Consider the following 26,717-nt stretch of genomic DNA (forward strand, 5'->3'; position numbering starts at 1 on the left):
TGGGTCACATATGCATGTACAGTAGATGGCAGTATTGTCCTGTTTAAAAGTGTCACAACATTGCTGTTTACGGCAGACGAACTGCTTTACGGTAGACACTGTTGTTGTGTGTTGTCAACACGTCACTCAGGTCCGCCTGAATTTCGGGAGTTTTTCGGGAGAAAATTTGTCCCGGGAGGTTTTCGGGAGAGGCGCTGAATTTTGGGAGTCTCCCGGAAAATCCGGGAGGGTTGGCAAGTATGACATAGAGGGAGGGTCATGTATGGTTTTTAGTGCGCTTGTAAATATCTTTAACATCCATCCATCCATTTTTTAACGCTTGTCCATCTCGGGTTCGCGGGGGGACTCGAACTTATCCCAGCTGCAGTTGAGCGGAAGGCAGGGTAGACTCTGTGTTTGGGGCTCCACTCGAGGTGGAGGGTGAAACGAGCCTGGACTGCGATAGCGGAGTACGAGACCGACTGTGAAAGGTGCACTACGTGGCCCAACGTACCCTCAATGAGCCTGACTTCTGCTAGAAGAGAGCCTAATTAAGACACCAACTGCAGAGGTGAGAACTTGGCCGCATTTAGGTGCGGGGCTACTGCCCGGGGAGGAAGAAAGCCCATAAAAATAGGTTACAAAAGTTATTTAATAAGAAGCCAAAAAGTGCAAAAACAATAATGTTCGTGTTGGAGGAGTTGTGAAGTAGGTACACCTGCAATCTGCAGGTGTACCTAATGTTGTGGCCCTGCAGTCATTCACAACTCCTCCAACACGAACATTATTGTTTTTGCACTTTTTGGCTTCTTATGAAATAACTTTTTTAAATAGATTCAATCTTGCACGTGGAAAGTTTAAGTGTGGGCTTTAGTTGATATAACTCTCCCGTCAGGGGGTGCATTCTACGGCGGGGGTGCAGGAGGCGGGATTACTGCGAGCCTCACACAGTGTGTCTTTTGCAGCCGTTTTATGATCGCTCAGCACAAGAAATACATTACACACATACAGTTGTTGACAAAATACACTGTACATTATATACCTCAGCTAACTAAACTATGGAAATGTATAATATAGATCATATAGCAATACAGTCTCACTGCACAGCAGGCCAGCAGTTAGCCGAGTCCGCAATCCATGTTGAGGCACAACGCAGTGACGTGCCTCAACTGGCTGCTGATCACCGCACCGTCTCTTCTCAGTATTTGAACGGCAAATGTGAAAATTCAGCGATTTTGAATAAAAAATAATCTAAAACTGGTGAAGTTAAATGGAAAATAACTTTATAGTATAATCACTGGATACATATAACAATTTAATATTTTTTTTTCTTTTTACATTTTTTTTCTTTCCATGATGGCACGTGAGGCCCCGCCTCACCTGCCTCTAGTGACTGCACATCACTGACATGTATATGTGTGTATATTAGAGATGCGCGGATAGGCAATTATTTCATCCGCAACCGCATCAGAAAGTCATCAACCATCCGCAATCCACCCGATCTAACATTTGATCAGAACCGCATCCGCCCGCATCCGCCCGTTGTTATATATCTAATATAGACGATGCAAGGCATTAGTGAGGTTATAAAGCTTTTGCCTGTTAAAGAAAGGAGACTGATCCAATGCAGCACAGACATTCGCGTGCCACGCTGTCACGACCCAGACGCACACCAGTGCGCAATCATATGGGAGCCGCGCTGAGCGCACCTCCAAGCGCGTCTCGCTGCAGGCGACGGCCGGGTATATGGGCCCGACGCTCCAGCGCCATCCATTTTCAGGGCTAGTTGATTCGGCAGGTGGGTTGTTACACACTCCTTTAGTGGGTTCCAACTTACATGGCCACCGTCCTGCTATCTATATCAACCAGGGTGAGCCCCACCCCTTTCGTGAGCGCACTGCGCGCGGAGTGAACCCTGTTACGCGCCCCCGGCAACAGGGGTGGCGGGCAGGTAAGCTGCGCGGGCGGAGCGCGCGGAGAGACCCCTGTTACGAGCCCCCGGCCACGGGGGTGGCGGGCAGGTAAGCTGCTTACCTGCTGCGCGTGACGCCGGCCGCGACGAAGGCGGACGAGGCGGGGTGTCGGTGCGGTGGGCGCGGTGGTGACCCTGGATGTGCGTCGGGCCCTTCTCGCGGATCACCTCAGCTACGGCTCCCGGTGGGGCCCTCTCGGGGGAAGGGGCCTCGGTCCCGGACCCTGGCGAGGCGTCCCTTCTCCGCTCCGTAAAAGTGTCCATCTCTTTTTTTTTTTTCTTCTGTTGTGGCATATGCAGCAGGTGCCTGCTCGTTTTTCGTATGTGGGTAACAACATTTAACTATGTATATATATTTCCGAATTGGTTTAACTGCCACCCGCCTGAATCTATTTAAAATCAAATTTTTTTTTAACCACCCGACCCGACCCGCGGATAAAATCTAATTTTTTTAAATTTCATCCGCCCGATCCGCAGATAATCCGCGGACTCCGCGGTTGTGCCCGCAAACCGCGCATCTCTAGTGTATATATATGTGTCTGTGTATATATATGTATGTATATATGTATATATATATGTATATGTATGTATATATGTATGTATATATACGTATATATGTGTATATATACGTATATATATATATGTATGTATATATATATGTATATATATATATATATATATATATATATATATATATATATATATATATATATATATATATATATATATATATATATATATATATATACACACACACACACACATATATATTCCTCACGCACTAATTGCATTAATTCCTCGCGCCCAACACTGCGGCGCGATGATGTCATGTTATCGATGGGAAAATGCATTTTTAGACAATATGATTTGCCTGAGCGGCTAGGAGACCCCGAGAGTAACAAGCGGTAGAAAATGGATTAGAAAGGACAGATTGAAAAAATAATAATAAAAAATTAAAAAAGTTTTTCTTTTTTTAACTTGGGACTTCCCGCGGGCCGGATTTTGGACGCGGGAAGACACTGGTATAGTCAATATTCAGATGAAATAAGTTCTGCTTTACACAAGTGCAGAAAAATAGTACAAATATAAAAGAGAAATATATTATTACCAGTTCACTTCATTTATCAATGCGGGATATGTGATCATTGTAACCTAATAGAAAATGTATAGAACACATGAACTTACCGCAGTAAATATAATACTAAAAAAGAGCACATAGAGAAATAGGACACACCTGGGCCATTCATACATGAAGACATACTCCACCTCACAAGATGGCGGTAATGCGTACTAAAAGTTGCCAAGCGCCAATAAATAAAAAAGAAGAAAAGCGAGACGAAGCTGATTGGCCATGCACACATCAGTCGCAGTAAGGACACATTTCATTGGTCCGCTATTCCTGTGTTGTCAGTAGGTCTGTTCCTAGCTTAGGTCGCTCCAGCAGCAATGGAGCACCCGAGTCATCACTAACGTGGAGGAATTTGTGGAGGAATTATCATACAAGTTTTGGTACCGATGCCCGCATCGATTACCTGTATATCTGCAAGTGTGAGTAAGCAAACGTAATGTGTCCTTTATTTGGCATTAATATAAATGTATAGTAGTAAATAGCCCATTAGACTCCGCAATGAAAGAGATCCTAAACATAGCATTACAATGACGGGAGTTGTTTTTGTTGGACTTTTCTTAATCTGCCACACAAACTATGGCATCTCTATTACACTATTGTGCTAACGTGTTGCTGAGCGTCAACTTAGTGCACTTCACATCTATCGTCATTTACTTACAGATGAGTGTCGACTTAGTGCACTACAGTACACAACCAGCCTCATTTAGTTACACTTGGATGTCGACTTAGTGCACTACAGTACACATCTCGCCTCATTTAGTTACAGTTGAGTGTCGACTTAGTGCACTACAGTACACATCTAGCCTCATTTAGTTACACTTGGATGTCGACTTAGTGCACTACAGTACACACCTAGCCTCATTTAGTTACAGTTGAGTGTCGACTTAGTGCACTACAGTACACATCTAGCCTCATTTAGTTACAGTTGAGTGTCGACTTAGTGCACTACAGTACACATCTCGCCTCATTTAGTTACAGTTGAGTGTCGACTTAGTGCACTACAGTACACATCTAGCCTCATTTAGTTACAGTTGAGTGTCGACTTAGTGCACTACAGTACACATCTAGCCTCATTTAGTTACAGTTGAGTGTCGACTTAGTGCACTACAGTACACATCTAGCCTCATTTAGTTACAGTTGAGTGTCGACTTAGTGTTTAAATGTAACTTAGATATTGGGTTTCACTATGTAAAGCGCTTTGAGTCACTAGAGAAAAGCGCTATATAAATATAATTCACTTCACTTCACTTCACTACTACAGTACACAACCTAGTGCACTAAAGTACACATCTAGCTTCATTTAGTTACAGTTGAGTGTCGACTTAGTGCACTACAGTACACATCTAGCCTAATTTAGTTACAGTTGAGTGTCGACTTAGTGCACTACAGTACACAACTTAGTGCACTACAGTACACATCTAGCCTAATTTAGTTACAGTTGATTGTCGACTTAGTGCACTACAGTACACAACCTAGTGCACTACAGTACACATCTAGCCTCATTTAGTTACAGTTGAGTGTCGACTTAGTGCACTACAGTACACAACTAGCCTCATTTAGTTACAGTTGAGTGTCGACTTAGTGCACTACAGTACACAACTTAGTGCACTACAGTACACAACTAGCCTCATTTAGTTAGACTTGAGTATCGACTTAGTGCACTACAGTACACATCTAGCCTCATTTAGTTACAGTTGAGTGTTGACTTAGTGCACTACAGTACCCAACCTAGTGCACTACAGTACACATCTCGCCTCATTTAGTTACAGTTGAGTGTCGACTTAGTGCACTACAGTACACATCTAGCCTCATTTAGTTACAGTTGAGTGTCGACTTAGTGCACTACAGTACACATCTCGCCTCATTTAGTTACAGTTGAGTGTCGACTTAGTGCACTACAGTACACATCTAGCCTCATTTAGTTACAGTTGAGTGTCGACTTAGTGTACTACAGTACACAACCTAGTGCACTAAAGTACACATCTAACTTCATTTAGTTACAGTTGAGTGTCGACTTAGTGCACTACAGTACACATCTAGCCTAATTTAGTTACAGTTGAGTGTCGACTTAGTGCACTACAGTACACATCTAGCCTCATTTAGTTACAGTTGAGTGTCGACTTAGTGTTTAAATGTAACTTAGATATTGGGTTTCACTATGTAAAGCGCTTTGAGTCACTAGAGAAAAGCGCTATATAAATATAATTCACTTCACTTCACTTCACTACTACAGTACACAACCTAGTGCACTAAAGTACACATCTAGCTTCATTTAGTTACAGTTGAGTGTCGACTTAGTGCACTACAGTACACATCTAGCCTAATTTAGTTACAGTTGAGTGTCGACTTAGTGCACTATAGTACACAACTTAGTGCACTACAGTACACATCTAGCCTAATTTAGTTACAGTTGATTGTCGACTTAGTGCACTACAGTACACAACCTAGTGCACTACAGTACACATCTAGCCTCATTTAGTTACAGTTGAGTGTCGACTTAGTGCACTACAGTACACAACTAGCCTCATTTAGTTACAGTTGAGTGTCGACTTAGTGCACTACAGTACACAACTTAGTGCACTACAGTACACAACTAGCCTCATTTAGTTAGACTTGAGTATCGACTTAGTGCACTACAGTACACATCTAGCCTCATTTAGTTACAGTTGAGTGTTGACTTAGTGCACTACAGTACCCAACCTAGTGCACTACACTACACATCTCGCCTCATTTAGTTACAGTTGTGTGTCGACTTAATGCACTACAGTACCCATCTAGACTAATTTAGTTACAGTTGAGTGTCGACTTAGTGCACTACAGTACACAACTTAGTGCACTACAGTACACATTTAGCCTAATTTAGTTACAGTTGAGTGTCGACTTAGTGCACTACAGTACACATCTCGCCTCATTTACTTACAGTTGAGTGTCGACTTAGTGCACTACAGTACACATCTAGCCTCATTTAGTTACAGTTGAGTGTCGACTTAGTGCACTACAGTACACATCTAGCCTCATTTAGTTACAGTTGAGTGTCGACTTAGTGCACTACAGTACACATCTAGCCTCATTTAGTTACAGTTGAGTGTCGACTTAGTGCATTACAGTACACATCTAGCCTCATTTAGTTACAGTTGAGTGTCGACTTAGTGCACTACAGTACACATCTCGCCTCATTTAGTTACAGTTGAGTGTCGACTTAGTGGACTACAGTACACATCTCGCCTCATTTAGTTACAGTTGAGTGTCGACTTAGTGCACTACAGTACACATCTAGCCTCATTTAGTTACAGTTGAGTGTCGACTTAGTGCACTACAGTACACATCTAGCCTCATTTAGTTACAGTTGAGTGTCGACTTAGTGCACTACAGTACACAACCAGCCTCATTTAGTTACACTTGAATGTCGACTTAGTGCACTACAGTACACATCTCGCCTCATTTAGTTACAGTTGAGTGTCGACTTAGTGCACTACAGTACACATCTCGCCTCATTTAGTTACAGTTGAGTGTCGACTTAGTGCACTACAGTACACAACTTAGTGCACTACAGTACACATCTAGCCTCATTTAGTTACAGTTGGGTGTCGACTTAGTGCACTACAGTACACGACCAGCCTCATTTAGTTACAGTTGAGTGTCGACTTAGTGCACTACAGTACACATCTAGCCTCATTTAGTTACAGTTGAGTGTCGACTTAGTGCACTACAGTACACAACTAGCCTCATTTAGTTACAGTTGAGTGTCGACTTAGTGCTTAGTGCACTACAGTACACATCTAGCCTCATTTAGTTACAGTTGAGTGTCGACTTAGTGCACTACAGTACACATCTAGCCTCATTCAGTTACAGTTGAGTGTCGACTTAGTGCACTACAGTACACAACTAGCCTCATTTAGTTACAGTTGAGTGTCGACTTAGTGCATTACAGTACACATCTAGCCTCATTTAGTTACAGTTGAGTGTCGACTTAGTGCACTACAGTACACAACCATCCTCATTTAGTTACACTTGGATGTCGACTTAGTGCACTACAGTACACAACCAGCCTCATTTAGTTACAGTTGAGTGTCGACTTAGTGCACTACAGTACACATCTAGCCTCATTTAGTTACAGTTGAGTGTCGACTTAGTGCACTACAGTACACATCTAGCCTCATTTAGTTACAGTTGAGTGTCGAATTAGTGCACTACAGTACACATCTAGCCTCATTTAGTTACAGTTGAGTGTCGGCTTAGTGCACTACAGTACACAACTCGCCTCATTTATTTACAGTTGAGTGTCGACTTAGTGCATTACACTACACATCTAGCCTCATTTAGTTACAGTTGAGTGTCGACTTAGTGCACTACAGTACACATCTAGCCTCATTTAGTTACAGTTGAGTGTCGACTTAGAGCACTACAGTACACATCTCGCCTCATTTAGTTACAGTTGAGTGTCGACTTAGTGCACTACAGTACACTTCTAGCCTCATTTAGTTACAGTTGAGTGTCGACTTAGTGCATTACAGTACACATCTAGCCTCATTTAGTTACAGTTGAGTGTCGACTTAGTGTACTGCAGTACACAACCTAGTGCACTAAAGTACACATCTAGCTTCATTTAGTTACAGTTGAGTGTCGACTTAGTGCACTACAGTACACATCTAGCCTCATTTAGTTACAGTTGTGTCGACTTAGTGCACTACAGTACACATCTAGCCTCATTTAGTTACATTTGAGTGTCGACTTAGTGCACTACAGTACACATCTAGCCTCATTTAGTTACAGTAGAGTGTCGACTTAGTGCACTACACTACACACCTAGCCTCATTTAGTTACAGTTGAGTGTCGACTTAGTGCACTACAGTACACATCTAGCCTCATTTAGTTACAGTTGAGTGTCGACTTAGTGCACTACAGTACACAACTAGCCTCATTTAGTTACAGTAGAGTGTCGACTTAGTGCACTACACTACACACCTAGCCTCATTTAGTTACAGTTGAGTGTCGACTTAGTGCACTACAGTACACATCTAGCCTCATTTAGTTACAGTTGAGTGTCGACTTAGTGCACTACAGTACACATCTAGCCTCATTTAGTTACAGTTGTGTGTCGACTTAGTGCACTACAGTACACAACTAGCCTCATTTAGTTACAGTAGAGTGTCGACTTAGTGCACTACAGTACACATCTAGCCTCATTTAGTTACAGTTGAGTGTCGACTTAGTGCACTACAGTACACATCTAGCCTCATTTAGTTACAGTTGAGTGTCGACTTAGTGCACTACAGTACACATCTCGCCTCATTTAGTTACAGTTGAGTGTCGACTTAGTGCACTACAGTACACATCTAGCCTCATTTAGTTACAGTTGAGTGTCGACTTAGTGCACTACAGTACACAACTAGCCTCATTTAGTTACAGTTGAGTGTCGACTTAGTGCACTACAGTACACATCTAGCCTCATTTAGTTACAGTTGAGTGTCGACTTAGTGCACTACAGTACACATCTAGCCTCATTTAGTTACAGTTGAGTGTCGAATTAGTGCACTACAGTACACATCTAGCCTCAATTAGTTACAGTTGAGTGTCGACTTAGTGCACTACAGTACACATCTAGCCTCATTTAGTTACAGTTGAGTGTCGACTTAGTGCACTACAGTACACATCTAGCCTCATTTAGTTACAGTTGAGTGTCGACTTAGTGCACTACAGTACACATCTAGCCTCATTTAGTTACAGTTGAGTGTCGACTTAGTGCACTACAGTACACATCTAGCCTCATTTAGTTACAGTTGAGTGTCGACTTAGTGCACTACAGTACACATCTAGCCTCATTTAGTTACAGTTGAGTGTCGACTTAGTGCACTACAGTACACATCTAGCCTCATTTAGTTACAGTTGAGTGTCGACTTAGTGCACTACAGTACACATCTAGCCTCATTTAGTTACAGTTGAGTGTCGACTTAGTGCACTACAGTACACAACTAGCCTCATTTAGTTACAGTAGAGTGTCGACTTAGTGCACTACACTACACACCTAGCCTCATTTAGTTACAGTTGAGTGTCGACTTAGTGCACTACAGTACACATCTAGCCTCATTTAGTTACAGTTGAGTGTCGACTTAGTGCACTACAGTACACATCTAGCCTCATTTAGTTACAGTTGTGTGTCGACTTAGTGCACTACAGTACACAACTAGCCTCATTTAGTTACAGTAGAGTGTCGACTTAGTGCACTACAGTACACATCTAGCCTCATTTAGTTACAGTTGAGTGTCGACTTAGTGCACTACAGTACACATCTAGCCTCATTTAGTTACAGTTGAGTGTCGACTTAGTGCACTACAGTACACATCTCGCCTCATTTAGTTACAGTTGAGTGTCGACTTAGTGCACTACAGTACACATCTAGCCTCATTTAGTTACAGTTGAGTGTCGACTTAGTGCACTACAGTACACAACTAGCCTCATTTAGTTACAGTTGAGTGTCGACTTAGTGCACTACAGTACACATCTAGCCTCATTTAGTTACAGTTGAGTGTCGACTTAGTGCACTACAGTACACATCTAGCCTCATTTAGTTACAGTTGAGTGTCGAATTAGTGCACTACAGTACACAACTAGCCTCATTTAGTTACAGTTGAGTGTCGACTTAGTGCACTACAGTACACATCTAGCCTCATTTAGTTACAGTTGAGTGTCGACTTAGTGCACTACAGTACACATCTAGCCTCATTTAGTTACAGTTGAGTGTCGACTTAGTGCACTACAGTACACATCTAGCCTCATTTAGTTACAGTTGAGTGTCGACTTAGTGCACTACAGTACACATCTAGCCTCATTTAGTTACAGTTGAGTGTCGACTTAGTGTACTACAGTACACAACCTAGTGCACTAAAGTACACATCTAGCTTCATTTAGTTACAGTTGAGTGTCGACTTAGTGCACTACAGTACACATCTAGCCTCATTTAGTTACAGTTGAGTGTCGACTTAGTGCACTACAGTACACATCTAGCCTCATTTAGTTACAGTTGAGTGTCGACTTAGTGTTTAAATGTAACTTAGATATTGGGTTTCACTATGTAAAGCGCTTTGAGTCACTAGAGAAAAGCGCTATATAAATATAATTCACTTCACTTCACTTCACTTCACTACTACAGTACACAACCTAGTGCACTAAAGTACACATCTAGCTTCATTTAGTTACAGTTGAGTGTCGACTTAGTGCACTACAGTACACATCTAGCCTCATTTAGTTACAGTTGAGTGTCGACTTAGTGCACTACAGTACACATCTAGCCTAATTTAGTTACAGTTGAGTGTCGACTTAGTGCACTACAGTACACAACTTAGTGCACTACAGTACACATCTAGCCTAATTTAGTTACAGTTGATTGTCGACTTAGTGCACTACAGTACACATCTAGCCTCATTTAGTTACAGTTGAGTGTCGACTTAGTGCACTACAGAACACAACTAGCCTCATTTAGTTACAGTTGAGTGTCGACTTAGTGCACTACAGTACACAACTTAGTGCACTACAGTACACAACTAGCCTCATTTAGTTAGACTTGAGTATCGACTTAGTGCACTACAGTACACATACAGCCTCATTTAGTTACAGTTGAGTGTTGACTTAGTGCACTACAGTACCCAACCTAGTGCACTACAGTACACATCTCGCCTCATTTAGTTACAGTTGTGTGTCGACTTAGTGCACTACAGTACACATCTAGCCTAATTTAGTTACAGTTGAGTGTCGACTTAGTGCACTACAGTACACAACTTAGTGCACTACAGTACACATCTAGCCTCAATTAGTTACAGTTGAGTGTCGACTTAGTGCACTACAGTACACATCTAGCCTCATTTAGTTACAGTTGAGTGTCGACTTAGTGCACTACAGTACACATCTAGCCTCATTTAGTTACAGTTGAGTGTCGACTTAGTGCACTACAGTACACATCTAGCCTCATTTAGTTGCAGTTGAGTGTCGACTTAGTGCACTACAGTACACATCTAGCCTCATTTAGTTACAGTTGAGTGTCGACTTAGTGCACTACAGTACACATCTAGCCTCATTTAGTTACAGTTGAGTGTCGACTTAGTGCACTACAGTACACATCTAGCCTCATTTAGTTACAGTTGAGTGTCGACTTAGTGCACTACAGTACACATCTAGCCTCATTTAGTTACAGTTGAGTGTCGACTTAGTGTACTACAGTACACAACCTAGTGCACTAAAGTACACATCTAGCTTCATTTAGTTACAGTTGAGTGTCGACTTAGTGCACTACAGTACACATCTAGCCTCATTTAGTTACAGTTGAGTGTCGACTTAGTGCACTACAGTACACATCTAGCCTCATTTAGTTACAGTTGAGTGTCGACTTAGTGTTTAAATGTAACTTAGATATTGGGTTTCACTATGTAAAGCGCTTTGAGTCACTAGAGAAAAGCGCTATATAAATATAATTCACTTCACTTCACTTCACTTCACTACTACAGTACACAACCTAGTGCACTAAAGTACACATCTAGCTTCATTTAGTTACAGTTGAGTGTCGACTTAGTGCACTACAGTACACATCTAGCCTCATTTAGTTACAGTTGAGTGTCGACTTAGTGCACTACAGTACACATCTAGCCTAATTTAGTTACAGTTGAGTGTCGACTTAGTGCACTACAGTACACAACTTAGTGCACTACAGTACACATCTAGCCTAATTTAGTTACAGTTGATTGTCGACTTAGTGCACTACAGTACACATCTAGCCTCATTTAGTTACAGTTGAGTGTCGACTTAGTGCACTACAGAACACAACTAGCCTCATTTAGTTACAGTTGAGTGTCGACTTAGTGCACTACAGTACACAACTTAGTGCACTACAGTACACAACTAGCCTCATTTAGTTAGACTTGAGTATCGACTTAGTGCACTACAGTACACATACAGCCTCATTTAGTTACAGTTGAGTGTTGACTTAGTGCACTACAGTACCCAACCTAGTGCACTACAGTACACATCTCGCCTCATTTAGTTACAGTTGTGTGTCGACTTAGTGCACTACAGTACACATCTAGCCTAATTTAGTTACAGTTGAGTGTCGACTTAGTGCACTACAGTACACAACTTAGTGCACTACAGTACACATCTAGCCTCAATTAGTTACAGTTGAGTGTCGACTTAGTGCACTACAGTACACATCTAGCCTCATTTAGTTACAGTTGAGTGTCGACTTAGTGCACTACAGTACACATCTAGCCTCATTTAGTTACAGTTGAGTGTCGACTTAGTGCACTACAGTACACATCTAGCCTCATTTAGTTGCAGTTGAGTGTCGACTTAGTGCACTACAGTACACATCTAGCCTCATTTAGTTACAGTTGAGTGTCGACTTAAGGCACTACAGTACACAGGAGCCAGATGAGGTGGTTCGGGCATCTGGTCAGGATGCCACCCGAACGCCTCCCTAGGGAGGTGTTTAGGGCACGTCCGACCGGTAGGAGGCCACGGGGAAGACCCAGGACACGTTGGGAAGACTATGTCTCCCGGCTGGCCTGGGAACGCCTTTGGATCCCCCGGGAAGAGCTGGCGAAGTGGCCGGGGAGAGGGAAGTCTGGGCTTCCCTGCTTAGGCTGCTGCCCCCGCGACCGACCTCGGATAAGCGGAAGAAGATGGATGGATGGATGGATCTTTTAATGTTCAACTTGTTTTTCACTTTCCCTTCTTTGAATCAGTAGACTTCCGGGCGGTGACAGCCACCATGTCGGTGACTGTCCACGAGAATCGGAAATCCCGCACCAGCACAGGGTCCATGAACATCTCTCTCTTCCATAAGCCGTCGCACCCCGACTGCGTCTTGACGCACCTGAACACCATGAGGAAACAATGCCTGTTTACAGATGTCACGCTGTGGGCCGGGGATCGGTCCTTCCCATGTCACAGGTAAAATGACAAAATATGTTCATGTTGACGCCGAGATTATTGCTGCTTAAAGTGTGTTTATGGCCATTGTATATGTTTGAATAGCTCATTGTCAATTCGTCGAACCGACTAATGGACTCGCTCAGGTTTTCAGGTGCCTGACAAAAGTCTTTGTGTTCACAGGGCAGTCTTGGCAGCCTGCTGCCGTTATTTTGAAGCCATGTTCAGCGGGGGACTGCGAGAAAGTATGGACAGTGAGGTTCATTTCAGAGACACCATTCACCCTGAGGTACACGTCATTCAGTCATGCTTGAAAACAAAGTTGTTGTTCACCCTTCCTGACAGTTAAAGTCACCACCCAAAATTCCTGGAGTGACTGTCTGGTGCTTAATTAGCGGCAAAAGTTTTGGTACTTGAAAAAATACACATTGAATCTGAGAAATCAAGTTTTAATGTTGAATTTAGAAAAATACATCATTGAATTTAAAACAAAATGAAGTGCACAGTTTTTATTTCTTTATTATTATTTGTTTTATATTTTTATAAAAAAAAAACATTTTATTATTTTTTATAAGATAATTATGGTCAGTGCTGTCAAGCAGTTTAAAAAAATTAGCAATTTAGTTATGGCCTGTAATAAATTAATCAAGTCGATTTCTCTTCTAACCTCACCTAAAACATGCCAAGAAAAGCCTGCAATTTGAGATGTTTTCATTTAAATTCATTACATTATCATAAAGATACATATATAAACATAGAGTGTGTTTACAAACTCCTTTATTGTTTTTTAACATACTTGAATAGATGCAGTCAATTTTTTTTAACTAAAACATAAAGTCAACATTGTAAATGGACCTGAACGCATCAAAAACAGAACACTTTTTTGAGCAATAAGTGTTGAATGTTTTCCTCTGCTTCAGATAATATCAAATAAATAAAACCGACCCATCAATCACAGTGCTGGCAAATGTTACCAATATTGATTTAAGATAACAGATTTAACAAATCTCCGTCTATATTTGTCAAAGTTAGATGTACAATTTTGTAAAACATTTTCCACAGAGTAATCGCTGAACTTGAATTGGCTTTCCTTTGTCGTGCACGTCCATTGTTGTGCAACATTATATCGTGTTTAAAATCTTATTTAACCAGGGTTTCTGTCAGGAATTAAATAGCATTGAAAGTCAGTAAATTGATTTTGCAAAAATTAAAGCCTTGAATGGCATTAAATACAATGTCCAGAGGCATTAAAAAATGTAATACAATTGTTGTGTGTGTGTGTGTGTGTGTGTGTGTGTGTGTGTGTGTGTGTGTGCGTGCGTGCGTGCGTGCGTGCGTGCGTGCGTGCGTGCGTGCGTGCGTGCGTGCGTGCGTGCGTGCGTGCGTGCGTGCGTGCGTGCGTGCGTGCGTGCGTGCGTGCGTGCGTGCGTGCGTGCGTGCGTGCGTGCGTGCGTGCGTGCGTGCGTGCGTGCGTGCGTGCGTGCGTGCGTGCGTGCGTGCGTGCGTGCGTGCGTGCGTGCGTGCGTGCGTGCGTGCGTGCGTGCGTGCGTGCGTGCGTGCGTGCGTGCGTGCGTGCGTGCGTGCGTGCGTGCGTGCGTGTGTGTGTATATATATATATATAAATATATGCATGCATACATATATTTATGTATACGTGCATATTTATGTATACATACATACATATGTATATACATACATATGTATGTATGTACAGTATGTATACTGTATATACATACAGGAGTATATACGTATATGTACATATATATGTGTATATATCAGTGACGTGCGGTGAGGTTGATGGCTGGTGAGGCACTGACTTCATCACAGTCAGATTTACAAACATATGAACCCTAAAGAGTATCTTATTCACCATTTGATTGGCAGCAGTTAACGGGTTATGTTTAAAAGCTCATACCAGCATTCTTCCCTGCTTGGCACTCAGCATCAAGGGTTGGAATTGGGGGTTAAATCACCAAAAATGATTCCCAGGCGCGGCGCCGCTGCTGCCCACTGCTCCCCACTGCTCCCCTCACCTCCCAGGGGGTGATCAAGGGGATGGGTCAAATGCAGAGGACAAATTTCAATACACCTAGTGTGTGTGTGACAATCATTGGTACTTTAACTTAACTTTAACTTTACACATACAAACTGTAGCACACAAAAAAGCACATTTAATTAAAAAAAAACCTTATTATCGTCTTACCTTTACTTAGAAATTAAGTCCATGCACCGCAACTAAAGCCCTCACTTAAACTTTCCACGTGCAAGATTGAATCTATTTAAAAAAGTGTAACCGAGGGTTTATAAATGTCGCCTATACTGTATGAAACTACAAAATAACAAACACGGAGGCTCCAGTTTACACGAGGACCACTTTATTTACCTTCTTTCAAAAACCTCCGCAACGTGACATCACTTCCGCTCTTAGCGCCTTCAAAATAAGAGCTCAAGGCATATACTGTATAACAGCGCATAACAGGAACTTAACATCACAAAGAGGAAAGCCCATGAAAATAGGTTACAAAAGTTATTTAATAAGAAGCCAAAAAGTGCAAAAACAATAATGTTCGTGTTGGAGGAGTTGTGAATTAGGTACACCTGCAGTCTGCAGGTGTATCTGCACAGCAGGCCAGCAGTTAGCCGAGTCATTGCGCAATCCATGTTGCGGCACTGAGTGACGTGCCTCAACTGGCTGCTGTTCACCGCACCGTCTCTTCTCAGTATTTGAACGGCAAATGTGAAAATTCAGCGATTTTGAATAAAAATAATCTAAAACTGGTGAAGTTAAATGGAAAATAACTTTATAGTATAATCACTGGATACATATAACAATTTAATTTTTTTTTTTCTTTTTACATTTTTTTTCTTTCCATGATGGCCTCACCTGCCTCTAGTGACTGCACGTCACTGGTATATATGTATATTATATACATATGAGTATATATGTGTATATGTGTATGTACGTGTGTGTGTATATATATATATTTATATATATATATATATATATATATATATATATATATATATATATATATATATATATATATATATATATATATATATATATATATATATATATATATATATATATATATATATAATCTTTTGGATTTCATGATATCATTCAGATGTGACTATATATATATTATATAATCTTTAAATGAAAACATAAACATTGTGTTTTATTTTGCTTTTGTTTTGCCACTTTGGTGAGGCGACAGCGCAAATAATCTCATTTCTTTTCTCATGCAGGTCTTGGAACTTCTGCTGGATTTTGCCTACACATCTCGAGTCATTATAAATGAAGAGAATGCAGAGTCGCTGTTAGAGGCAGGAGACATGTTGCAGTTTCATGACATCCGTGATGCTGCAGCAGAATTTTTAGAAAAAAACCTGCACTCTTCCAACTGTTTGGGAATGATGCTGTTATCAGATGCCCATCAGTGTAAGAGATTGTATGAGCTGTCATGGAGGATGTGCCTACTACATTATGAAACGGTAAACAGACACTCTTATTACATATTCCTATTGACCTATAATTATTTAGGTCATCTCGCTGTATTATTGCATAATGAAGTTTTTGCATTACTTCAATCTACAAAACTAATAATTATATGTTATGTTTTTATCATAAGTTATGCTCTTACATTTATACTAATCACAATGTTAAGATTTTTAAACTCTTAATAGAACAGTCAACCCAAATAGCCTAACACTAAGTGTTAGTGCATTTTTGTTTGCTCTCTGATTATTTTCCATTTTCCCTTTCTTTTTTGATGACCCATATTGCCAGGTTGCATATAAGTCACATTTGGCTCTTGTACGGCCGGCTCACTAAATACACGTTAAGAACAGCTCGCGTCTGTACTCGGCGCCATTTAGTCTTTCTCCAAGAAAAACACCCTATGATTGCGTTTTGTCGGCTGTGCGAACCGTTCAAATTGAGAAAAGGATAAACAATTCTTCCGAGTTCTTCAAGAGGTAATGAAGAAGGGCGGAAGACTGAAAGATTTTACGAAACGACGACGAGTAAAGTAGCACGCACGCCAGTCCGAGGGAGCAGAGTTAAAGAACGAGTTTTTAAGTGATCACTTTGTTAAAGGTTTGTTTGATATACTGTTAACATCGACTGTTTCTCATTTGTCACTGAAGGCATCAAAACCACCAAGTGAAAACCATTTCAGGTGACTACCTCTTGAAGCTCATCGAGAGAATGCCAAGAGTGTGCAAAACTAATCAGAGCAAAAGGGGGATATTTTGAATTAACTAGAATATAAAGCATGTTTTCAGTTATTTCACCTTTATTTGTTAAGTACATATAAAATCTAGACCATTATTATTATTATTATTATTATTATTATTATTATTATTATTATTATTATTATTATAACTCCACATGTGTTCATTCATAGTTTTGATGTAACAATCTACAATGTAAATAGTCATGAAAACAAAGAAAACGCATTGAAATGAGAAGGTGTGTCCAAACTTTTGGCCTGTACTGTATATTATACACTATAATTTTGCATTTAATAGGACTTGATGATGTAATACAGTTGGTACCATTACAGTCACATTTTAACAGTAACACGCTAAGTTAGCCTATCTGTTACAGAAAAGTGATTCGATCAAATTAAAGGAACACGTAATTACATTTTGGTGGTGATCTGGATCACTGTCTGGATTCAGACATTTTTACCATTTGGAAGTAGGGCCTGGCAGAGGGCTGCACTATCTGAGGGCTCTTCTAGTTTTAAGGGCACCGCCTTGCAAGGCATGAGCTCAAAGTCACAGGTATGGCATTCAGCGGTCTCCTCTCAATGTCTGAATGAGTCCTTTGCCTGAGAAGAAAGTGGGGCTTGTCGAAAGTGATTACGATTGATAAAACATTTTAATGTATTTTAAAGTTGACAAATTAAGGGGGAAAAAATATTGGGTTTTTTTTATAGAAGAAAACTTTGTAGATTGTTTTTATGAGACGTTTTGGGGGCCTTAGAATGCTTAGGACCACAGGCAACTGCCGTTGTTAGATTGATGGATGGATAGATAGATAGATGGATAGATATATAGATACTTTATTCATCTCTGATCTATATATGGATAGATATACAGTACAGGCCAAAAGTTTGGACACACCTTCTCATTCAATGCATTTTCTGTATTTTCATGACTATTTACATTGTAGATTGTCACTGAAGGCATCAAAACTATGAATGAACACATGTGGAGTTATGTACTTAACAAAACAAGGTGAAATAACTGAAAACATGTTTTATATTCTAGTTTCTTCAAAATAGCCACCCTTTGCTCTGATTACTGCTTTGCACACTCTTGGCATTCTCACCATGAGCTTCAAGAGGTAGTCACCTGAAATGGTTTTCACTTCACATGTGTCATAGTTTTGATGCCTTCAGTGACAATCTACAATGTAAATAGTCATGGAAATAAAGAAAGCGCATAGAAATGAGAAGGTGTGTCCAAACCTTTGGCCTGTATTGCATGGATACGTTATTCATCTCCAAATTGAAATTCACATTTCCAGCAGCTTTTAGGGGAAGAAACAGACAGGGGTATGCAAGGTTTAAAACAGGGGTGCTCATTACGTCGATCGCGAGCTACCGGTCGATCGTGGAGGGTGTGTCAGTCGATCACCAGCCAGGCATTAAAAAAATAGTCCTAAAAATGAGCGATCATAAATCTTCACTATGACGTCACTTTCGTCACTTGATTGACATTCACGGCACCCGAGGGTCTTCTGAGATGACGCTGGAAGGCGAGAAACACTTTATTTCAACAGACTCTGGCGCCGTACCTGTCGTCAAAACTCCAAAGACCGACTGCACAGTTGCACAGTTGCGCTAACAAAATAAGAGTCTCAGAAAGCCAGCGCAAACAAGCTAGCAAGCTACGGAGTTTGCCGACAATGTATTTTTTGTAAAGTGTATACAGAGGAGTACGGAAGCTGGACAAATAAGATGCCAAAAACCAACCACTTTCATGTGGTATTGGACAGAAAGGAGGACTTTTTTTCTCCTCCATTTGAAAATGCGGACATTATCAGCACTACTGTCCGATTCCAATCAGTGCAAGTCATCAGAATCAGGTACCGGTAATACACCAACTTATATTCTTGTCTTCATGAAAGAAAGGAATCTATATGTGTTAAACATGCTTGTATTATCTTTAAACATCTTTAACTTATTAACAATATTAACTACCGGTATATGTGTTAAACATGCTTGTATTATCATTAAACACCTTTAACTTGTTAACAATATTAACTATATGTGTTAAACATGCTTGCATTATCTTTAAACATCCTTAACATGTTAACAATATTAACTATATGTATTAAACATACTTTTATTATCATTAAACACCTTTAACTTATTAACAACATTAACTATATGTTAAACATGCTTGTATTATCATTAAACACCTTTAACTTGTTAACAATATTAACTATATGTGTTAAACATACTTGTATTATCATTAAACACCTTTAATTGATTAACAATATTAACCATGTGTTAAACATGCTTGCATTATCATTAAACACCCTTAACTTGTTAACAAAAACATATATTTCATAAATAAGTAAATATAAATTATATATATGAATGAGGTAGATCCCCACGACTTGATCAATTGAAAAGTAGCTCGCCTGCAGAAAAAGTGTGAGCACCCCTGGTTTAAAACAATCGAATAAAAAGTAGTAAAAATGACCTAATATGCTTAAGAATAAACCTATGACAGGCAGACATTGTGAACATCCAAAAACCCAGAACAAAGCTTATGAGAGATTTTTTTTTAATTGTTTGCCTAATGGTAAGTTCGTCCTCGGTCATTCTTGGAACCACGCAAAGACACTTCACTTTATCGTGTACCACACAGTGTGTAGTGCCTATATGCTGAAAAAGACTGCTAAAGTGCATTCATGCTTTTAACTATGTCCTATGTATTATAGGTTCGGGACTCTGAGGACTTCTATAGTTTAACTAAAGAGAAGCTGCTGGAACTTATCCTTAGTGATGAACTGGAGATCGAAGATGAACAGGTAAGTTTTTACTTTAACAATGTTATTTGTAAGGCTGTTAAAGTTAACACGATAAAAAAGAATTAACAAAAGTTTCCTTTAACGGCACTATTTTTTAATGCGCGATTAACGTGCGTCCTGTGTGACTCTCAGGAGCGGCAGTCCAGCTGATGTAGGGAGCAGGAATGGACAAAGAAAAAGTTATATTAAATGGCAAGTTTAGCTTGGAAACCCTGGCAGGTCGCTCTCTCCGCAACACCTAAGTTATTTCCATCTATTGTCGCTGGAGTTACTGGCTGTCTGTAGCAGTGTTGCCAAGTCTGCGTAATACAAGCAACTTTTTTCTCTAAAGATGCTTACAAAGTTCGTGGCTTGTGTTGTAACGTGTGTTTTTTTATTTGGGCTTGCTTTTCTGTCCTCCCAATAAAGGAAAACACGAGTGTGCCGGTGAATACGTCATCCTTTTCTACACGCTTCCTTTGTATTGGGCCCCTGGTCGACTTGGCATGGCCCCAAACTAACTCATGTTCACTTCATCACCTTTTTTGCTCTTTACTCTATTCACCACTCAGTTACTAATATTAGCCTTGCATATATTACAAAACCCAAAACCAGTGAAGTTGTCACGTTGTGTAAATCAAATGGTTAATAAAAACAAAATACAATGATTTGCAAATCCTTTTCAACTTATATTCAATTGAATAGACTGCAAAGACAAGATACTTGTAAACTGGTAAACTTTGTTATTTTTTGCAAATACTAGCTCATTTGGAATTTGATGCCTGCAACATGTTTCAATAAAGCTGGCACAAGTTGCAAAAAAGACTGAGAAAGTTGAGGAATGCTCATCAAACACTTATTTGGAACATCCCACAGGTGAACAGGCTAATTGGGAACAGGTGGGTGCCATGATTGGGTATAAAAGCAGCTTCCATGAAATGCTCAGTCATTCACAAACAAGGATGGGGCGAGGCTCACCACTTTGTCAACAAATGCCTGAGCAAATTCTAGAACAGTTTAAGAACAACATTTCTCAACAAGCTATTGCAAGGAATTTAGGGATTTTGCCATCTATGGTCCATAATATCATCAAAAGGTTCAGAGAATCTGGAGAAATTACTGCTCGTAAGTGGCAAGGCCCGTGACCTTCGATCACTCTGCATCAAAAACTGACAATGGAGACCCCGGACTGTTGAACAACTTAAGCTGCACATCAAGCAAGAATGGGAAATAATTCCACCTGAAAAGCTTCAAAAATGTGTCTCTTCAGTTACCAAACATTTACTGAGTGTTGTTAAAAGGAAAGGCCATGTAACACAGTGGTAAAAATGCCCCTGTGACAACTTTTTTGCAATGTGTTGCTGCCATTAAATTCTAAGTTAATAATAAAATGAAGTTTCTCAGTTGGAACATTAAATATCTTGTCTTTGCAGTCTATTCAATTGAATATAAGTTGAAAAGGATTTGCAAATCATTGTATTCTGTTTTTATTTACCATTTACACAAATCCATAAATTCCTTGCAATAGCTTGTTGAGAAATGTTGTTCTTAAACTGTTCTAGAATTTCTTTAGGCATTTGTTGACAAAGTGGTGACCCTCGCCCCATCCTTGTTTGTGAATGACTAAACATTTCATGGAAGCTGCTTTCATACCCAATCATGGCACCCACCTGTTCCCAATTAGCCTGTTCACCTGTGGGATGTTCCAAATAAGTGTTTGATGAGCATTCCTCAACTTTCTCAGTCTTTTTTGCCATTTGTGCCAGCTTTTTTGAAACATGTTGCACGCATCAAATTCCAAATGGGCTAATATTTGTAAAAAATAAAGTTTCCAGTTCAAAAGTTAAATATCTTGTCTTTGCAGTCTATTCAATTGAATATAAGTTGAAAAGGATTTGCAAATCATTGTATTCTGTTTTTATTTACCATTTACACAACATGCCAACTTCACTGGTTCTGGGTTTTGTACAAGACCAAATTAAATATGATTGGAATATCATCTCTCGCAACATTTTCATCCCGTTTTTATACTTTGAGGAAAATGTCAGTTCATTTTGTTTATGTGTCAGTCAACGTGCATTTGTCTTGATTCATTATCGTCTTATTTCGTCAGGGGAAAATAGGTCGTTGACGATAACTAAGACGTAATTTATTAGTCAACCAAATTACCCCTGCCCGCATGAAGTCGTAAACAAGAGAGGAGGGAGCGCTGAAAATGAAAAGAAACACTGAATACAGGAAGAATACACCACAAAACCAAAACGGTCATGAAAGATCATGACAATAGTGTTCTTCTTACCTTCTTTATTAAACTTTCTTTGCCCAATGGTGGCATGTTTTGCAGTCGTACTTGATCAATAAATCAGAGACTGAGACACCAAACCGTGGGATTATTATTTTTTTAATCACTTGAGGCAATTAATTTTGTGAAATGACTCAAGGGCAAACTGACTACCGTATTTTTCGGACTATAAGTCGCAGTTTTTTTCATAGTTTGGCCCGGGGGTGCGACTTATACTCAGGACCGACTTATGTGTGAAATGATTAACACATTACCGTAAAATATCAAATAATATTATTTAGCTCATTCACGTAAGAGACTAGACGTATAAGATTTCATGGGATTTAGCGATTAGGAGTGACAGATTGTTTGGTAAACGTATAGCAAACAATTATTAGAGTTTGCTATACGTTTTTGCTATAACAATTAGTTATAGTTATTTGAATGACTCTTACCATAATATGTTACGTTAACATACCAGGCACCTTCTCAGTTGGTTATTTATGCTTCATATAACGTACACTTATTCAGCCTGTTGTTCACTATTCTTTATTTATTTTAAATTGCCTTTCAAATGTCTATTCTTGGTGTTGGCTTTTATCAAATACATTTCCCCAAAAAATGGGACTTATACTCCAGTGCGACTTACAGTATATATGTTTTTTTCCTTCTTTATTATGCATTTTCGGCCGGTGCGACTTATACTCCGAAAAATACGGTAATTTGTTATATGCCAAGTTCGGCCATACGGTAACCAACCGTGGAAAAAATATGGCAAAACATTTTAGTCCGCAACGGAAAGTGGGAAGTACAAAGCCGAGGTAGGACCTGCAGTTCAGAATCTAGATGACAGAAATGTAATTAATTATGACGGAAAATTTTTTTAAATTTTAAACTGACAATAATTGAGCTTTTATCACAACTTTTATGTACTGTACTTTTATTGAGTTTCATTTTTCTAGCTTGTCCTATTTTATTAATTTTTTTGTTTTGACGTCTTTATTTGCAGGTTGTTTTTACCTCTGTTATGCGGTGGGTTCGCTATGACTTGGATTGCCGGCGCCACTATTTGCCAGAGCTGCTTACGGGCATCAGATTGGCTCTTCTCCCCTCTGAATGTCTGCTGGAGGCTGTGGCATGTGAAGAACTAGTTATGGCTGACAAGAGGAGCAGGTGCATTTTAATAAGCCAATGGTTCCAGTCTAAATGCAGTTTTGCTTTTTATAGTGATTGTTAATATGCTTCATGTCAAAATGTTTTTTGCAGGGTGATTGTAGAAGAGGCAATGCAATGTAAAAAAAGAATTCTTCAAAATGATGGGGTTGTGACCAGTCCCTGTGCTCGACCACGCAAGGCAGGCCACACGTTGCTTATATTAGGAGGCCAGACTTTCATGTGCGACAAGGTATATCAGGTAAGTGCATCAACTACCATGTTATGTGTGAACACATAAGTTTGACCTATACTAAATACTCGAACGGGTTGAATTAAAGGTGCCGTTACAGTCTCATACCCTGAAGCAGAGGAGGATTAGGCTGCCGACAGCAGATACTAGGAATTAGAGATGCACAATATTATCAACGGCCGATAATGGCAATTATGAAGTCAGTGGATAAGTCCGATAATGAAAAATCAGCCGATAATAATACAGGCTATCATCTTTGTGTTTGTTTTTGGTTACTCTGTTGTGGCTTGTGCTGCTGCCTGGCTCCTCCCTTCCACCACGTTTTGGGTGCATATTTGGGATGTCAGGATACTAGGGATGATGTTTGATAAGAAGTTATCGCGTTCGAGCCCATTATCGAATCCTCTTATCGAAGTAATTCCTTATCGATTCTCTTATCGAATCCAGATAGGTTGTTGTATATGGAAAAAAACACAATATTTGGTTTAACAAAAGCTCACTTTTATTTTATAAGAAAAATAAATAAATAAATAAATATTGACTGTTACCCAGCCCCAAAAAAATTTTTTTTAAAATTGACTTGTTACCCAAAGTATATTAAGTGGGATTTTTCAGAAAAACAAATATATACAGTAACACAAAAACAACCTGTCTCTGTGATCACTATAGGTGTATAAATGATAATATAGTGTTAAATAAAATCAGTCCCTTGGGCACACAACTGAAAATAATACAGCTCTCCAAAAAGTGCACTTCTGCTGCTATTGGAACATACTAACTACACACACAGGCAGACAGCTAACAAACAATCCAAGACGTCTAATAAAGAAGGTAAGAAGAACACTTTTCAAGCCTTGCATAAATGTCCCTGCCAAAATGTTTAAAAAAAAAAAAGTGTGTGTTGTACTGTGCAGGTTTGAAATAAATAATTCAATCAATCAATTACTGACACCTTGTGGCGATAGGAAAATACTACGCGTCATTAGTTTGGGCACTTCTGGGTTGGCGACGTCAGTTAAGTTCATGAGACAATTGAGAAGTAGACAAGTTGTGTTAGCTCTTACAAGCCTTGAAAAAGATAAGTCTGAGTCTACAGTCAAATGGGCATAACATTGCCGTCCCACAGGGCATTTCCTGTGGGAAGGGATTTGTTCCCAGGGATTCGAATAAAGAACCAACTCTTTTTCTTTACTATAGTGGCCTCGATAACGGGAACCGATTCTCAAAAAGGGATTCGAGTCCACGGAATCGATTATTTTCTTATCGAACAACCGGGAGAACCGGTTTCGAACATCATCCCTACATGATACTGTTATGTATAGAGAAAAACATCAAAGTAGGGCTAGGCGATTATGGCCTTTTATTAATATCTCGATATTTTTAGGCCATGTCACGATACAAGATATATATCTCGATATTTTGCCTTAGCCTTGAATGAACACTTGATGCATATAATCACAGCAGTATGATGATTCTATGTGTCTACATTAAAACATTCTTCTTCATACTGCATTAATATATGCTCATTTTAAACTTTCATGCAGAGAGGGAAAGCACGAGTGTGCCGGTAAATACGTCATCCTTTTCTACACGCTTCCTTGTTATTGGGCCCCTGGTCGACTTGGTAGGATATGTACAGCGAGCAGTGAACATAGTGAGCTCAGAAAGCATAAGAACAAATATATACATTTGATTATTTACATTTGATTATTTACAATCCGGGGAGGTGGGATGTGGTAAGGGGAGGGAGTTAGGCTAGGGTTGTAGTTGACTGGAGGTGTTATTTTAGTGCAGTCCTATGCAATGCATTAAGATTACGTTGCTAAACACCTTACTATTTACTGATGTTTGAAAGAACAAATAAAACAATTTTTGTTCATCCATTTCAAGGTTGACCATAAAGCCAAGGAGATCATACCAAAGGCAGACCTTCCCAGTCCAAGAAAAGAATTCAGCGCATGTGCCATTGGTTGTAAGGTTTACGTGACAGGAGGAAGAGGATCAGAGAATGGTGTGTCAAAAGACGTGTGGATCTATGACACAGTCCATGAAGAATGGTCAAAAGGAGCACCCATGCTAATAGCGAGGTGAGTTACAGTTACAGTCCGATGTTTACATACCCTTAAAATTGTATTTATCACGATGCTCTATTAATAGTATAGTAATATGATGTATTATTATAAGTCATATTATCTACTGATGAAAATCCTTCGTGAATCAGCTAATCTTTATTCCTCTATTCCTGTCTGTAGAATTGTTCAGTGGAATTTGAGGTGTTTTTAGGTGTGCAGTATGTTTTCGCTTGATATTAATCATTTGGTGCTGTTATTAAGTATACAGTAGGTTAAATATACCCTATGTAATCTTATCCTGTCATCTATCTTTCTGTTAGTAAAATACTGTGAAAATAGGCACATTTCAAACATGCAAAGGGTGATTGATTAATCATGAAGAATACATTTGAGAACAATCTGTTGATTTTTTGGATTGCCCTATTCCAATAATAATATTGTAAGACCTTATGCAATTCATCCTGGAAGACCAAAACGAGCAAACACACCGTTTTTCCCCCACTCACTATTGGTTATTTTTAAATCAGGTTTGGTCATGGTTCAGCTGAGCTGGAGAACTCTTTGTATGTGGTCGGAGGTCATACAGCCATTGCTTCTGTTTTTCCCGCCTCTCCATCCGTCTCTTTAAAACAGGTGAGGAAAAAGTAAATGTTCCAACAGACTTCATTCAGACCAGTGACCTTGGATTGACCTTGATGCATGTTTCATCACGGCGTTTGAATATTTTGTAATGAGTGATATTTTAACTTTATTTTCCAGGTTGAACGATATGACCCCGTCAGTAATAAGTGGACTATGATGGCTCCTTTAAAAGATGGCGTCAGTAATGCAGCGGTGGTCAGTGCTAAATTAAAACTGTTTGTTTTTGGGGGCACCACTATACACAGAGAGAAAGCATCCAAGGTTGGTGAAGTTTTTTTATGGC

General features: G+C 39.8%; 1 protein-coding gene across 4 annotated transcripts in view; it reads left to right on the top strand.

Annotated features, from left to right (window-relative positions):
* The first annotated feature begins 3,363 nt into the window (after positions 1–3,363).
* enc2 (ectodermal-neural cortex 2) overlaps positions 3,364–26,717 on the top strand; it is a 29,924-nt gene continuing 6,570 nt past the window's right edge. The window contains exons 1-10 of one of the 4 annotated variants that reach the window (XM_061970340.2): positions 3,364–3,499; positions 12,812–13,019; positions 13,182–13,287; positions 16,251–16,496; positions 19,966–20,055; positions 23,325–23,488; positions 23,582–23,729; positions 25,611–25,807; positions 26,320–26,425; positions 26,552–26,695. In XM_061970340.2, coding sequence (XP_061826324.1) covers positions 12,838–13,019; positions 13,182–13,287; positions 16,251–16,496; positions 19,966–20,055; positions 23,325–23,488; positions 23,582–23,729; positions 25,611–25,807; positions 26,320–26,425; positions 26,552–26,695 — 1,383 coding nt within the window. In that variant the 5' untranslated portion in view covers positions 3,364–3,499; positions 12,812–12,837. Of the gene's footprint in view, positions 3,504–12,811; positions 13,020–13,181; positions 13,288–16,250; positions 16,497–19,965; positions 20,056–23,324; positions 23,489–23,581; positions 23,730–25,610; positions 25,808–26,319; positions 26,426–26,551; positions 26,696–26,717 lie in introns of all 4 variants that reach the window. The other 3 variants (XM_061970337.2, XM_061970338.2, XM_061970339.1) reach the window with 3 other exon arrangements.

Source organism: Nerophis lumbriciformis, linkage group LG10, assembly GCF_033978685.3.
Source record: "Nerophis lumbriciformis linkage group LG10, RoL_Nlum_v2.1, whole genome shotgun sequence".
In the NCBI taxonomy this organism is placed as follows: Eukaryota; Metazoa; Chordata; class Actinopteri; order Syngnathiformes; family Syngnathidae; genus Nerophis; species Nerophis lumbriciformis.